The sequence below is a fragment of the Opisthocomus hoazin genome, chromosome 35, assembly GCF_030867145.1.
Source record: "Opisthocomus hoazin isolate bOpiHoa1 chromosome 35, bOpiHoa1.hap1, whole genome shotgun sequence".
Classification (NCBI taxonomy): Eukaryota; Metazoa; Chordata; class Aves; order Opisthocomiformes; family Opisthocomidae; genus Opisthocomus; species Opisthocomus hoazin.
Genome location: NC_134448.1, coordinates 2,693,630 through 2,706,091, shown reverse-complemented (window position 1 = coordinate 2,706,091; position 12,462 = coordinate 2,693,630). Strand labels below are relative to the sequence as shown.

The 12,462-nt window shown below is 61.2% G+C and overlaps 1 protein-coding gene across 1 annotated transcript; it reads right to left on the bottom strand.

The window, feature by feature from the left end:
* Positions 1-1,454: 1,454 nt before the first annotated feature.
* LOC142365307 (tumor necrosis factor ligand superfamily member 14-like) lies at positions 1,455-5,899 on the bottom strand. Its single transcript, XM_075446020.1, has 4 exons — positions 5,647-5,899; positions 3,644-3,683; positions 2,889-2,927; positions 1,455-1,867 (listed from the first exon to the last, which is right to left on the bottom strand). Exons 1-4 carry the CDS (start codon positions 5,884-5,886, stop codon positions 1,455-1,457), a joined length of 732 nt encoding a protein of 243 aa, XP_075302135.1. The 5' UTR covers positions 5,887-5,899.
* Positions 5,900-12,462: the final 6,563 nt, after the last annotated feature.

Here is a 12,462-nt window from a genome sequence, read left to right as displayed (position 1 = left end):
CCCAGTATACCAGACCGCCCCCGTTTGCCCCTGCACCCCGAGATTTTCCCTGACACCCTGAAATAGACCCCAGACCCCCCTCCCAATTTGCCCCAGACCCCCCCAGTTTGCCCCAGGCCCCCCTCAATTTGCCCCAGGTCCCCCCAATATGCCCCTGCCCCCCCCAATTTGCCCCCGGCCCCCTCAATATAACCCAGCCTCACACAAATTTGCCCCCAGATTTAGTCATAACACCCCTCAGTTTGCCCCAGCCCCCCCCAATTTGCCCCAGCCCCCCCCATTTGCCCCAGCTCCTCCCATCTGCCCCTGCCCCCCCAAAATTTTCCCCAGCCCCCCCCCAATTCTGGCACCCACCAATTTCTCTTCACTTTTATTTTTGGCTCAGGATTGGGGGGGGTGTCGGGGTGGGGGGAGGGTCCCCAAGAGGTTACCCCCCAACCCCTGCCTGATCCCACCTGGGGGAAACTGAGGCACAGCAGAGATGATGCTGAGTGAGGGGGGAGAATCCTGGGGACGGGATCGGGGTTTGGGGGCCCCCCCTGAATATCAGGGTTAAACCCCCCACAAATAAATAGGTGAAGAGGGGTCCCAGGGGTGATGCAGAGAAGGGACCCAGTGTCCGGGTGGGTGGGTGTCCAGGTTTGGAGTGTCCAGGTCATCAGCACCCCATGCACAACCTTATATGAGCCACTGGAGAATCCACACGGGTCTCCAGTCCTGAGCCTCAGGCACACTGGGTAGTGGTCAAAGGGGTCTCCACAAACTTGCAGTGAGGGACCCAGGTGTCCAGGTGGGTGGGGGTCCAAGTCTGGAGGGTCCAGGCGATCATCACCCCATGCACAACCCTATACGAGCCACTGGAGAATCCACACTATGTCCCAGTCCGAGACCTCAGGGGTGTCAGAATGGGGTCCTCAGGGGCTTCCAGGAAGGGACCCAGGCACCTGGGTGAGTCCAGGTGGGTGGGGGTCCAGGTCTGGAGGGTCCAGGTCTGGAGGGTCCAGGTGATCAGCACCCAGTGCACAACCCTATATGAGCCACTGGAGAATCCACAAGACGTCCCAGTCCAAGAGCTCAGGGGTGTCAGAATGGGGTCCGAGGGGGTGTTAGCATGGGGTCCTCAGGGCCTTCCAGGAAGGGACCCAGGCACCTGGGTGGGTCCAGGTGGGTGGGGGTCTGGAGGGTCCAGGTGATCAGCACCCAGTGCACAACCCTATATGAGCCACTGGAGAATCCCCACTGCCTCCCAGTCTGAGACCTCAGGGGCGTCAGCATGGGGTCCTCAGGGGCTTCCAGGAAGGGATCCAGACACCCTGGTAGGTCAGGGGGTCAGGGTGGGACTATCACCCCACGCCCAACCCTGTACGAGCCACTGGAGAATCCCCACCACCCCACAGCCCCGCTCTCTGGGGCGACGACCACCAGACCTCCGATGCCACCCCCCCACCCTGCGATCACACCATAAACATCCCGAAATAGGACCGGGTGCCGTCCACCGCCCGCACCAACTCGGCCGCCTGCACCCGCGTGAACACCTCGTCGCCCGCTTCCAGTCTCACCAGTCCCCCCAGAAAGCTGTGCCTGGCCCAGGGCGCCCCGTGAACCTGGGGGCAATAAACCACCTTATTGACCAGGAGATCCAGGACCCCGGGGTAGCGGGGGGTCCGCTTGTGGATGCCGTGGAGGGTGGCGGCGCGCGCCGGGCACCCGGGAGCACCCAGTTGCACCTTGGCGTAGACGAAGTAGAGCCCGGCTTGGCGGCAGACGAGGGAGCCGTCGCTGTAGCCCAGCCCGCGGACGAAGGCCCACGACTTGGTGGGTTCCCACCGCAGGGACCCGTTGGGGAGCGACGAGACAGCGGTGCTGGCTGGGGAGAGGGAGAAAGGGGAGAGGGGTCATCTGGGGGGCCCTGGTGTACGGGGTGCTGAGCACCCCAAAACCTTCTGGCACCCTTCTATCTATAAGAGGACCCAGGCATCTGGGTTGATGAGCACCTCATAAACTTCCAGAACCACCCTATCTATAAGAGGACCCAGGCGTACGGGGTGCTGAGCACCCCAAAACCTTCCAGGACCAACCTATCCATAAGAAGACCCAGGCATTCAGGGTGTTGAGCACCCCAAAACCTTCTGGCACCCTCCTACCTATAAGAAGACCCAGACGTCTGGGTTGATGAGCACTCCGAAACCTTCCAGCACCCTCCTATCTATAAGAGGACCTGGACATCCAGGGTGCTGAGCACCCCAAAACCTTCCAGCTCCCTCCTATCTATAGGAGGACCCAGGCATCCGGGGAGTTGAGCACCCCGAAAACTTCCAGCACCATTCTGTCTACAAGAGGACCCGGACATCCAGGGTGCTGAGCACCCCAAAATCTTCCAGCACCCTCCTGTCTATAAGAGAACCTGGATATCCAGGGTGCTGAGCACCCTAAAACCTTCCAGCACCACCCTATCTACAAGAGGACCCAGGCGTCTGGGCACTGACACCCCCTCAAATCATCCAGCACCCTCCTATCTATAGAGGCACCCAGTCATCCGGGGTGCTGAGCACCCCAAAACCCTCCAGCACCCCCCACTATCTATAGGGTGACCCAGGCATACAGGGTGCTGCCCCCCCCCCTTTCCAGCCCCTCCCATCTATGGGGGCACCCAAGCGTCCAGGTCCCCGACCCCCCCGGCGGCACCTTCCCCCCACCCCACCCCTGTGGAGGGATCCAGGCGTCCGGGGCCCTCCCCCCCCCCCCCCCATCGGAAACTTCCAGCACCTCCCCCCCCCCCCGGCTTATTTCCACCCCCCCTCCCCACCCCCGCGGAGGGACACAGGATGTCCGGGCCACCCCCACCCCCCCCACCCTCAGGTAGGGGACCCAGGTGTCCCCCCCCTCACCTATGAGATGAGCCGCCGGTTTCTTGGGGGGGGGACGCTCTGCAAAGGGAACCCAGGCGTCTGGGTGAGGTCCGGTGTCCCCAGGGCGGTGGCACCCAGGTCCCCAGGCTGGTGGCACCCGTGTTCCCAGGGTGGTGACACCCACATCCCCAGGCACATGGCACCCATGTTGTCAGGGTGGGGGGGGTCCCATGTCCCCAGGGTGGTGGCAGCCATGTCCCCAGGGTGGTGGCACCCAGGTCCCCAGGCTGGTGGCACCCACATCCCCAGGCTGGTGGCACACAGGTCCCCAAGATGGTGGCACCCATGTCCCCATGATGATAGTGGCACCCATGTCCCCATGATGATAGTGGCACCCACATCCCCAGGCTGGTGGCAGCCAGATCCCCAGGCTGGTGCCACGCTCATCCCCAGGGAGGTGGCACCCATGTCCCCAGGCTGGTAGCACCCATGTCCCCAAGGCTGTGACACCCATGTCCCCAAGGCAGTGGCACCCACATCCCCAGGGAGCTGGCACCCCTGTCCCCAGGCTGGTAGCATCCATGTCCCCAAGGTTGTGACACCTATGTCCCCAAGGTGGTGGCACCCACATCCTCAGGCTGGTGGCACTCTGACCTCCAGGGACGTGGCCCATGGCCCTGGGCTGGTGGCACCCATGTCCCCAAGGTGGTGGCACCCATATCCCCAAGTTGATGGCACCTCTGTCCCCAGGGTGGTGGCACCTGTGTCCCCAGGACCCAGTTTTGGGGACCCACCTTTTAGCACCTTCTCCGACAGCAGCTGGTTCCCACCGGCCTGTGGACACCCACATGGGTCAGGGGACACGTGGGGACATAGGGGCACACGGCGACACCGGGACATGGTGGGACGTGGGGATGCACAGGGACACGTGGGGACACAGGTGTGTGGACATGCACCTGGGTGTGGGGACACGCGTGGGGACACGCAGACGAGGATTTGGGGACACAAGAATGGAGATGAAGGGACATGAGGGGACACGGGGACACACCTGGGGACATGGGGTCACATCTGAGGGTGTGCCAGGGGACAAGAGGCGACATTGGGACACACAAGGGGACACAGAAGTGGACATGAAGGGAAATGGGGGCACACCTGGGGACACACGAGGGGACATGGGAACACATCTGGGGTTACATGAGGGGACACGAGGGGACGTGGGGACACATCTGGGGACACGCGAGGGGACATGAGGGAACATGGGGACACTCAAGGAGACACAGAAGGGGACACAAGAGGACATGGGGACACACCTGAGGACACAGAAGGGGACATGAGGGGACATGGGGACACACCTGGGGGTACGCCGGGGGACAGAAAGAGACATGGGGGACACTCAAGGGGACACGAGGCTACACAAGGGGACATGAGGGACATGGGGACACATCTGAGGTTACATGAGGGGACATGAGGGGACATGGGGACACACAAGGGGACACAAAGGGACATGAGGGGACATGGGGACACTCAAGGGGACACAGCGGGGGACATGAGGGACATGGGGACACATCTGAGGTTACATGAGGGGACATGAGGGGACATGGGGACACACAAGGGGACACAAAGGGACATGAGGGGACATGGGGACACTCAAGGGGACACAGCGGGGGACATGAGGGGACATGGGGACACACCTGGGGACACAGAAGGGGACACGAGGGGACATGGGGACACACCTGGGGGTACGTCAGGGGACACAAAGGGACATGGGGACACTCAAAGGGACATGAGGGGACATGGGGACACACAAGGGGACACACGAGGGGACACGAGGGGACACGGCAATACGTGGGCGGACACACTGGGATACAGGGACAGAAGAGGGGACTTGGGGACACACAAGGGGACGCGCGGGGACGCGCGCACTGCCACGGCTCCCTCCCCAATGTCCCGCAAGTCCCCAATGTCCCCAATGTCCGCCCCCATGTCCCCACATCCACCATGTCCCCATGTCCCCTACGTCCCCCCATATCCCCCCCATACCTCACCATGTCCCACAATGTGTCCCCTCCTGTGTCCCCTCCCGTGTCACCATGTCCCCCCATGTCCCTCATGTCCCCGATGTCCCCCTGTGCCCCCATATCCGCCACGTTCCCGTGTCCGTCATGTCCCCCTGTGTCCCCACATCCAGTGTCCCCATGTCCCCCGACATGTCCCCTCCCATGTCCTCATGTCCCTTCATGCCCCCCCGTGTCCCCGCATCCGCCATGTCCCCGTGTCCCCCGTGTCCCCTCTTGTCCCCCCCATACCTCACCGTGTCCCTCAAAGCGTCCCCTCCCATGTCCCCACATCCTCCTATGTGCCCATGTCCCCCCATGTCCCCGTGTGTCCCCACATCCAGCATGTCCCCATGTTCCCATATCCCCTCGTGTGCCCCCCATACCTCACAGTGTCCCACAACAGTGTCCCCTCCCATGTCCCCACATGTCCCCAATGTCCCCCATGCCCCCCCGATATCCCCGTGTCCCCATATCCGCCATGTCTCCATGTCCCTCATGTCACCCCCATGTCCCCACATGTCCCTGATGTCCCCCCAAGTCCCCCCATGTCCCAACATCCACCATGTCCCCATGTCCCCTACGTCCCCTCGTGTCCCCCCATACCTCACCATGTCCCCCAAAGTGTCCCCATGTCCCCCCTATGTCCCCACATGTCCCCGATGTCCCCCACGTCCCCCCATGTCCCCACATCCACCATGTCGCCCCGCGTCCCCCCCCCATGTCCCCAGGTCCCCTCTCACCTGCAGCCGCTCCGTCACCCTCCGCAGCTCCCCCCGGACCCCCGCCAGCACCCAGCCCTGCGCCGCCACTGCCACCAGCGCCAGGGCCACCAACGTCCCCAGCACCCACCGTCCCCACGCCGCCCTCCGGACCCGCCGCTGCCACGTCGGGAGGGCTGGGGGGGGCTCAGCACCCATGGGTGTCCTGGGGGGGGGCAGCGGCGGCCAGGGCCCCGCCAGGGCGAAGACACCGTCCCCCATGAGGCCACCCTGCGGCGTGTCACCCGGCGTGTCACCCGCCGCGCTGGGGACCTGCACCCGCTTTATGGCCACGGAGGAAATGGGGCCCACGTCACCCGTTGGTGTCACCACCCGGGGGTGGCCCCCACCCCGTCATGGGGACACGGCAGGAAGGGGGGGACGTGGCCATGTGGTGTCACCCACCCCCAGTGCCACCGCTGTCCTTGTCCCCTCCACTGCAGCGTCCCCGTGGTGTCACCCACTTTGTGTCCCCAGGGGGGTCTCCGCGTCCCCCCCCTGCCTTGGTGTCCCCTGCGCTTTGCCCATCTGGGACATCGGTGACCCCAGGAGTGTCACCAGGACTGGGAATGGCCCAAGGGTCACCAGTGTCCCCTGGGTGACCAGTTTGGGGGGGGGGTATACCCATCCCTAGGGCTACTGGGACATTGGTGATGCCACTGTCCCCATGGCGACCCTAGCACGCTGGGGACAGTCTGGGGACAGTTTGGGGACAGTGGTGGGATGCTCTTGGGGGGGGGAATGGGACACACAATTTGAGGACAGCCTGGGTGACAACTTAGGGACAAGCTGGGGACAGCTTGGGGACAGTTTGGGGACAGCGGTGGGATGCTCTTGGTTGGGGCGGACACACACAAGTTGATGACAGCCTGAGTGTCAACTTGGGGACAGTTTGGGGACAGCTTGGGGACAGTTTGAGGACAGTTTGGGGACAGTGGTGGGATGCTCGGGGGAGGACGGGGACACACAAGTTGAGGACAGCCTGGGTGACAGCTTGGGGACAGTTTGGGGACAGTTTGGGGACAGCGGTGGGATGCTCTTGGGGGAGGACGGGGACACACAAGTTGAGGACAACCTGGGTGACAGCTTGGGGACAAGCTGGGGACAGCTCAGGTACACTCCCAGCCATCACATGTCCCTACGCGGGGAAGCGACAGTACATGGGGTGACACCACGGGGTGACACCACGGGGTGACACGTGGGGGAGGGGGGAGGGGGTGTGACATCCTCCTGCCACCCCCACACCTTGTCCCCAGCCCTGGGGACACCGCTTGGCCGTTTGCACTCTGGCACATGCTTCTGCACGTGCTCACACGTGTGTGCGACACGCTGCCATCACGCGTGTGCACACCTGCGCTTGTGACATTGCAGGCCTGCATCAGGCACACGCGTGCCTGTGCACACGCGGACATGCCTGCGTCATGCATGGACACGTCTGCGTCATGCATGGACACGTCTGCGTCATGCACGCTCATGCTCGGGCACGTGCACAGGCGCCCGTGCTATCACACGCTTGCACCACGCACGCACACACATGTGCATGTGCACGAACACTCGTGCTACATGCGTGAACCATGCACGCACATGCTAGGGCACACATGCTAGTGCACATGTGCAGCTTGCACACCCGCTTGAGCTGCACATGCACACGCGTGTTCTGACACACACGCGTGTGTGTAAGCGCCCACTCTCCCCTGCTACACGCTCACGCGCGTGCCCACGCAAGTCTGTGCACCCACGTGCGCCTGCAGCCCCCGTGGGCGCAGGCACCCACATGTCTGCGCCCACGTGCTCGCCTGACGCGTGTGCGCGGCTGTGCCCAGCGCTGCTCCGGTTGCAGACGCCGGATAAAGTCACCGGAAAAAACGCCGCCCGCGCGCGGCCTTGCTGGGAAGGCAGGAAACCGCCGGCCGCGGCAGCCTGTGCGCCGGCACCGGGTGCTGGGCTGGGTGCTGAGCGCTGGGTGCTGCAGGTCGGGCACCCTGCCGCACGCAGCGCCCCGTGGCACGCAGCATCCCGTGCCAAGCGCCGGGCAGCGCCATGCACCGAGCTGCACCATGTGCCGCAGGTCGCGTTGTGCCGTGCACTGCGTGACGGGCAGCGCTGTGCACCGAGCACCATGCACGGAGCAACGCCGTGTGCCGGAGGTTGTCCTGCGCCGTGCACCGCATGACATGCAGCACCGTGCACCAAGCAATGCCGTGTGCTGAAGGTCATGGCTGCACCATGCACCGCATGACATGCAGCGCCGTGCACCGAGCACCACACACCATGCAGCGCCACGCACTGTGCTGCACCGTGCAGCGAGCAACAGCGTGTGTCAGAGGTCGCATTGTGCCGTGCACCGCATGACGTGCAGCCTGGGAATGTGGGGGGTCCCTGCAGGCTCCTTTTGCAGCCCTGCTCTGAAAATGCGTATGTGTGCAGATAGCTGGCAGGCAGAAGGGGCTAGCCTGGAAAGCTGTTGCTCAGCCTCATCTGCCCATGGCACTGCTCGCACAGAGGCGCAGAGACTGGGGCTGCTTGCTTATCTTCCAACTTCAAACTTCAAACCTAAACTGGGAATGGGGGAGTCCCTGCCAGGCTCCTTTCACAGCCCTGCTCCGAAAATGCGAATGTCTGCAGATAGCTGGCAGCCAGAAGGGGCTAGCCTGGAAAGCTGTTGCTCAGCCTCATCTGCCCATGGCAGTGCTCGCACAGAGATGCAGAGACTGGGGCTGCTTGCTTGTTTTCCCACCTCAAACTTCAAACGTATCCTGGGAATGGCGGTGGTCTCTGCCAGGCTCCTTTCGCAGCCCTGCTCCGAAAAATGAGAACGTCTGTAGATAGCTGGCAGCCAGAAGGGGCTAGCCTGGAAAGCTGTTGCTCAGCCTCATGTGCCCATGGCACTGCTCGCACAGAGATGCAGAGACTGGGGCTGCTTGCTTGTTTTCCCACCTCAAACTTCAAGCCTAAACTGGTAATGGGGGAGTCCCTGCCAGGCTCCTTTCACAGCCCTGCTCCGAAAATGCGAACGTCTGCAGATAGCTGCCAGCCAGAAGGGGCTAGCCTGGAAAGCTGTTGCTCAGCCTCATCTGCCCATGGCACTGCTCGCACAGAGATGCAGAGACTGGGGCTGCTTGCTTGTCTTCCAACCTCAAACTTCAAACGTATCCTGGGAATGGCGGTGGTCTCTGCCAGGCTCCTTTCGCAGCACTGCTCCGAAAATGCGAACGTCTGCAGATAGCTGGCAGCCAGAAGGGGCTAGCCTGGAAAGCTGTTGCTCAGCCTCATCTGCCCATGGCACTGCTCGCACAGAGGCGCAGAGACTGGGGCTCCTTGCTTGTCTTGCCACCTCAAAATTCAAACCTAAACTGGGAATGGGGGAGTCCCTGCCAGGCTCCTTTCACAGTTCTGCCAGAAAATGTGAACGTCTGCAGATAGCTGGCAGCCAGAAGGGGCTAGCCTGGAAAGCTGTTGCTCAGCCTAATCTGCCCATGGCACTGCTCGCACAGAGGCGCAGAGACTGGGGCTGCTTGCTTGTCTTCCAACCTCAAACTTCAAACGTATCCTAGGAATGGGGGAGTCCCTGCCAGGCTCCTTTCACAGCCCTGCTCCGAAAATGCGAATGTCTGCAGATAGCTGCCAGCCAGAAGGGGCTAGCCTGGAAAGCTGTTGCTCAGCCTCATCTGCCCATGGCACTGCTCGCACAGAGGCGCAGAGACAGGGGCTGCTTGCTTGTCTTCCAACCTCAAAATTCAAACCTAAACTGGGAATGGGGGAGTCCCTGCCAGGCTCCTTTCATAGCCCTGCTCCGAAAATGCGAACGTCTGTAGATAGCTGGCAGCCAGAAGGGGCTAGCCTGGAAAGCTGTTGCTCAGCCTCATCTGCCCATGGCACTGCTCGCACAGAGGCGCAGAGACTGGGGCTGCTTGCTTGTCTTCCCAGCTCAAACTTCAAGCCTAAACTGCGAATGAGGGAGTCCCTGTCAGGCTGCTTTCACAGCCCTGCTCCGAAAATGCGTATGTCTGTAGATAGCTGGCAGCCAAAAGGGGCTAGCCTGGAAAGCTGTTGCTCAGCCTCATCTGCTCATGGCACTGCTCGCACAGAGGTGCAGAGACAGGGGCTGCTTGCTTGTCTTCCAACCTCAAACTTCAAACGTATCCTGGGAATGACGGGGGTCCCTGCCAGGCTCCTTTCGCAGCCCTGCTCCGAAAATGCGAACGTCTGGAGATAGCTGGCAGCCAGAAGGGGCTAGCCTGGAAAGCTGTTGCTCAGCCTCATCTGCCCATGGCGCTGCTCGCACAGAGATGCAGAGACTGGGGCTGCTTGCTTGTCTTCCAACCTCAAACTTCAAACGTATCGTGGGAATGGCGGTGGTCTTTGCCAGGCTCCTTTCGAAGACCTGCTCGAAAAATGCGAACGTCTGTAGATAGCTGGCAGTCAGAAGGGGCTAGCCTGGAAAGCTGTTGCTCAGCCTCATCTGCCCATGGCACTGCTCGCACAGAGGCACAGACACTGGGGCTGCTTGCTTGTCTTCCAACCTCAAACTTCAAACCTAAACTGGGAATGGGGGAGTCCCTGCCAGGTTCGCTTCGCAGCCCTGCTCCGAAAATGCGAACGTCTGTAGATAGCTGGCAGCCAGAAGGGGCTAGCCTGGAAAGCTGTTGCTCAGCCTCATCTGCCCATGGCACTGCTCGCACAGAGGCGCAGAGACTGGGGCTGCTTACTTTTCTTCCAACCTCAAACTTCAAACGTATCCTGGGAATGGCGGTGGTCCCTGCCAGGCTCCTTTCGCAGCCCTGCCCCGAAAATGCGAACGTCTGTAGATAGCTGGCAGCCAGAAGGGGCTAGCCTGGAAAGCTGTTGCTCAAACTCAACTGCCCATGGCACTGCTCGCACAGAGGCGCGGAGACTGGGGCTGCTTGCTTGTCTTCCAACCTCAAAATTCAAACCTAAACTGGGAATGGGGGAGTCCCTGCCAGTCTCCTTTCACAGCCCTATTCGAAAATGCGAACGTCTGTAGATAGCTGGCAGCCAGAAGGGGCTAGCCTGGAAAGCTGTTGCTCAGCCTCATCTGCCCATGGCACTGCTCGCACAGAGGCGCAGAGACTGGGGCTGCTTGCTTGTCTTCCCACCTCAAAATTCAAACCTAAACTGGGAATGGGGAAGTCCCTGCCAGGCTCCTTTCACAGTTCTGCCAGAAAATGTGAACGTCTGTAGATAGCTGGCAGCCAGAAGGGGCTAGCCTGGAAAGCTGTTGCTCAGCCTCATCTGCCCATGGCACTGCTCGCACAGAGGCGCAGAGACTGGGGCTGCTTGCTTGTCTTCCCACCTCAAACTTCAAAAGTATCCTGGGAATGACGAGGGTCCCTGCCAGGCTCCTTTCGCAGCCCTGCTCCGAAAATGCGAACGTCTGTAGATAGCTGGCAGCCAGAAGGGGCTAGCCTGGAAAGATGTTGCTCAGCCTCATCTGCCCATGGCACTGCTCGCACAGAGGCGCAGAGACTGGGGCTGCTTGCTTGTCTTCCCACCTCAAACTTCAAAAGTATCCTGGGAATGGCGAGGGTCCCTGCCAGGCTCCTTTCGCAGCCCTGCTCCGAAAATGCGAACGTCTGTAGATAGCTGGCAGCCAGAAGGGGCTAGCCTGGAAAGATGTTGCTCAGCCTCATCTGCCCATGGCACTGCTCGCACAGAGGCGCAGAGACTGGGGCTGCTTGCTTGTCTTCCCACCTCAAACTTCAAGCCTAAACTGCGAATGAGGGAGTCCCTGCCAGGCTCCTTTCACAGCCCTGCTCCGAAAATGCGTATGTCTGTAGATAGCTGGCAGCCAGAAGGGGCTAGCCTGGAAAGCTGTTGCTCAGCCTCATCTGCCCATGGCAGTGCTCGCACAGAGATTCAGAGACTGGGGCTGCTTGCTTGTCTTCCTACCTCAAACTTCAAGCCTAAACTGGTAATGGGGGAGTCCCTGCCAGGCTCCTTTCGCAGCCCTGCTCCGAAAATGTGAATGTCTGCAGATAGATGCCAGCCAGAAGGGGCTAGCCTGGAAAGCTGTTGCTCAGCCTCATCTGCCCATGGCACTGCTCGCACAGAGGCGCAGAGACAGGGGCTGCTTGCTTGTCTTCCCACCTCAAACTTCAAAAGTATCCTGGGAATGGCGGTGGTCCCTGCCAGGCTCCTTTCGCAGCCCTGCTCCGAAAATGCGAACGTCTGTAGATAGCTGGCAGCCAGAAGGGGCTAGCCTGGAAAGCTGTTGCTCAGCCTCATCTGCCCATGGCACTGCTCGCACAGAGGCGCAGAGACTGGGGCTGCTTACTTTTCTTCCAACCTCAAACTTCAAACGTAGCCTGGGAATGGGGGAGTCCCTGCCAGTCTCCTTTCACAGCCCTATTCGAAAATGCGAACGTCTGCAGATAGCTGGCAGCCAGAAGAGGCTAGCCTGGAAAGTTGTTGCTCAGCCTCATCTGCCCATGGCACTGTTCGCATAGAGGCACAGAGAATGGGGCTGCTTGCTTATCTTGCCACTTGAAACTTCAAACCGCATGATGGGAATGGTGGTGTCCCTGCCAGGCTCCTATCACAGCCCTGCTCCGAAAGTGCGAACGTCTGCAGATAGCTGGCAGGCAGAAGGGGCTAGCCTGGAAAGCTGTTGCTCAGCCTCATCTGCCCATGGCACTGTTCGCACAGAGGCACAGAGAATGGGGCTGCTTGCTTATCTTGCCACTTGAAACTTCAAACGCATGCTGGGAATGGTGGTGTCCCTGCAAGGCTCCTATCACAGCCCTGCTCCGAAAGTGCGAACGTCTGCAGATAGCTGGC

Excerpts from the sequence above, each read along its gene's own strand:
- LOC142365307 (XM_075446020.1), bottom strand. The coding sequence starts at position 5,886 with ATGGGGGACGGTGTCTTCGCCCTGGCGGGGCCCTGGCCGCCGCTGCCC. Across the intron at positions 2,928-3,643 it reads GTCGGAGAAGGTGCTAAAAG|AGCGTCCCCCCCCCAAGAAA; the intron begins GTGGGTCCCCAA and ends TTCCCTTTGCAG. Across the intron at positions 1,868-2,888 it reads ACCGGCGGCTCATCTCATAG|CCAGCACCGCTGTCTCGTCG; the intron begins GTGAGGGGGGGG and ends CCCTCTCCCCAG.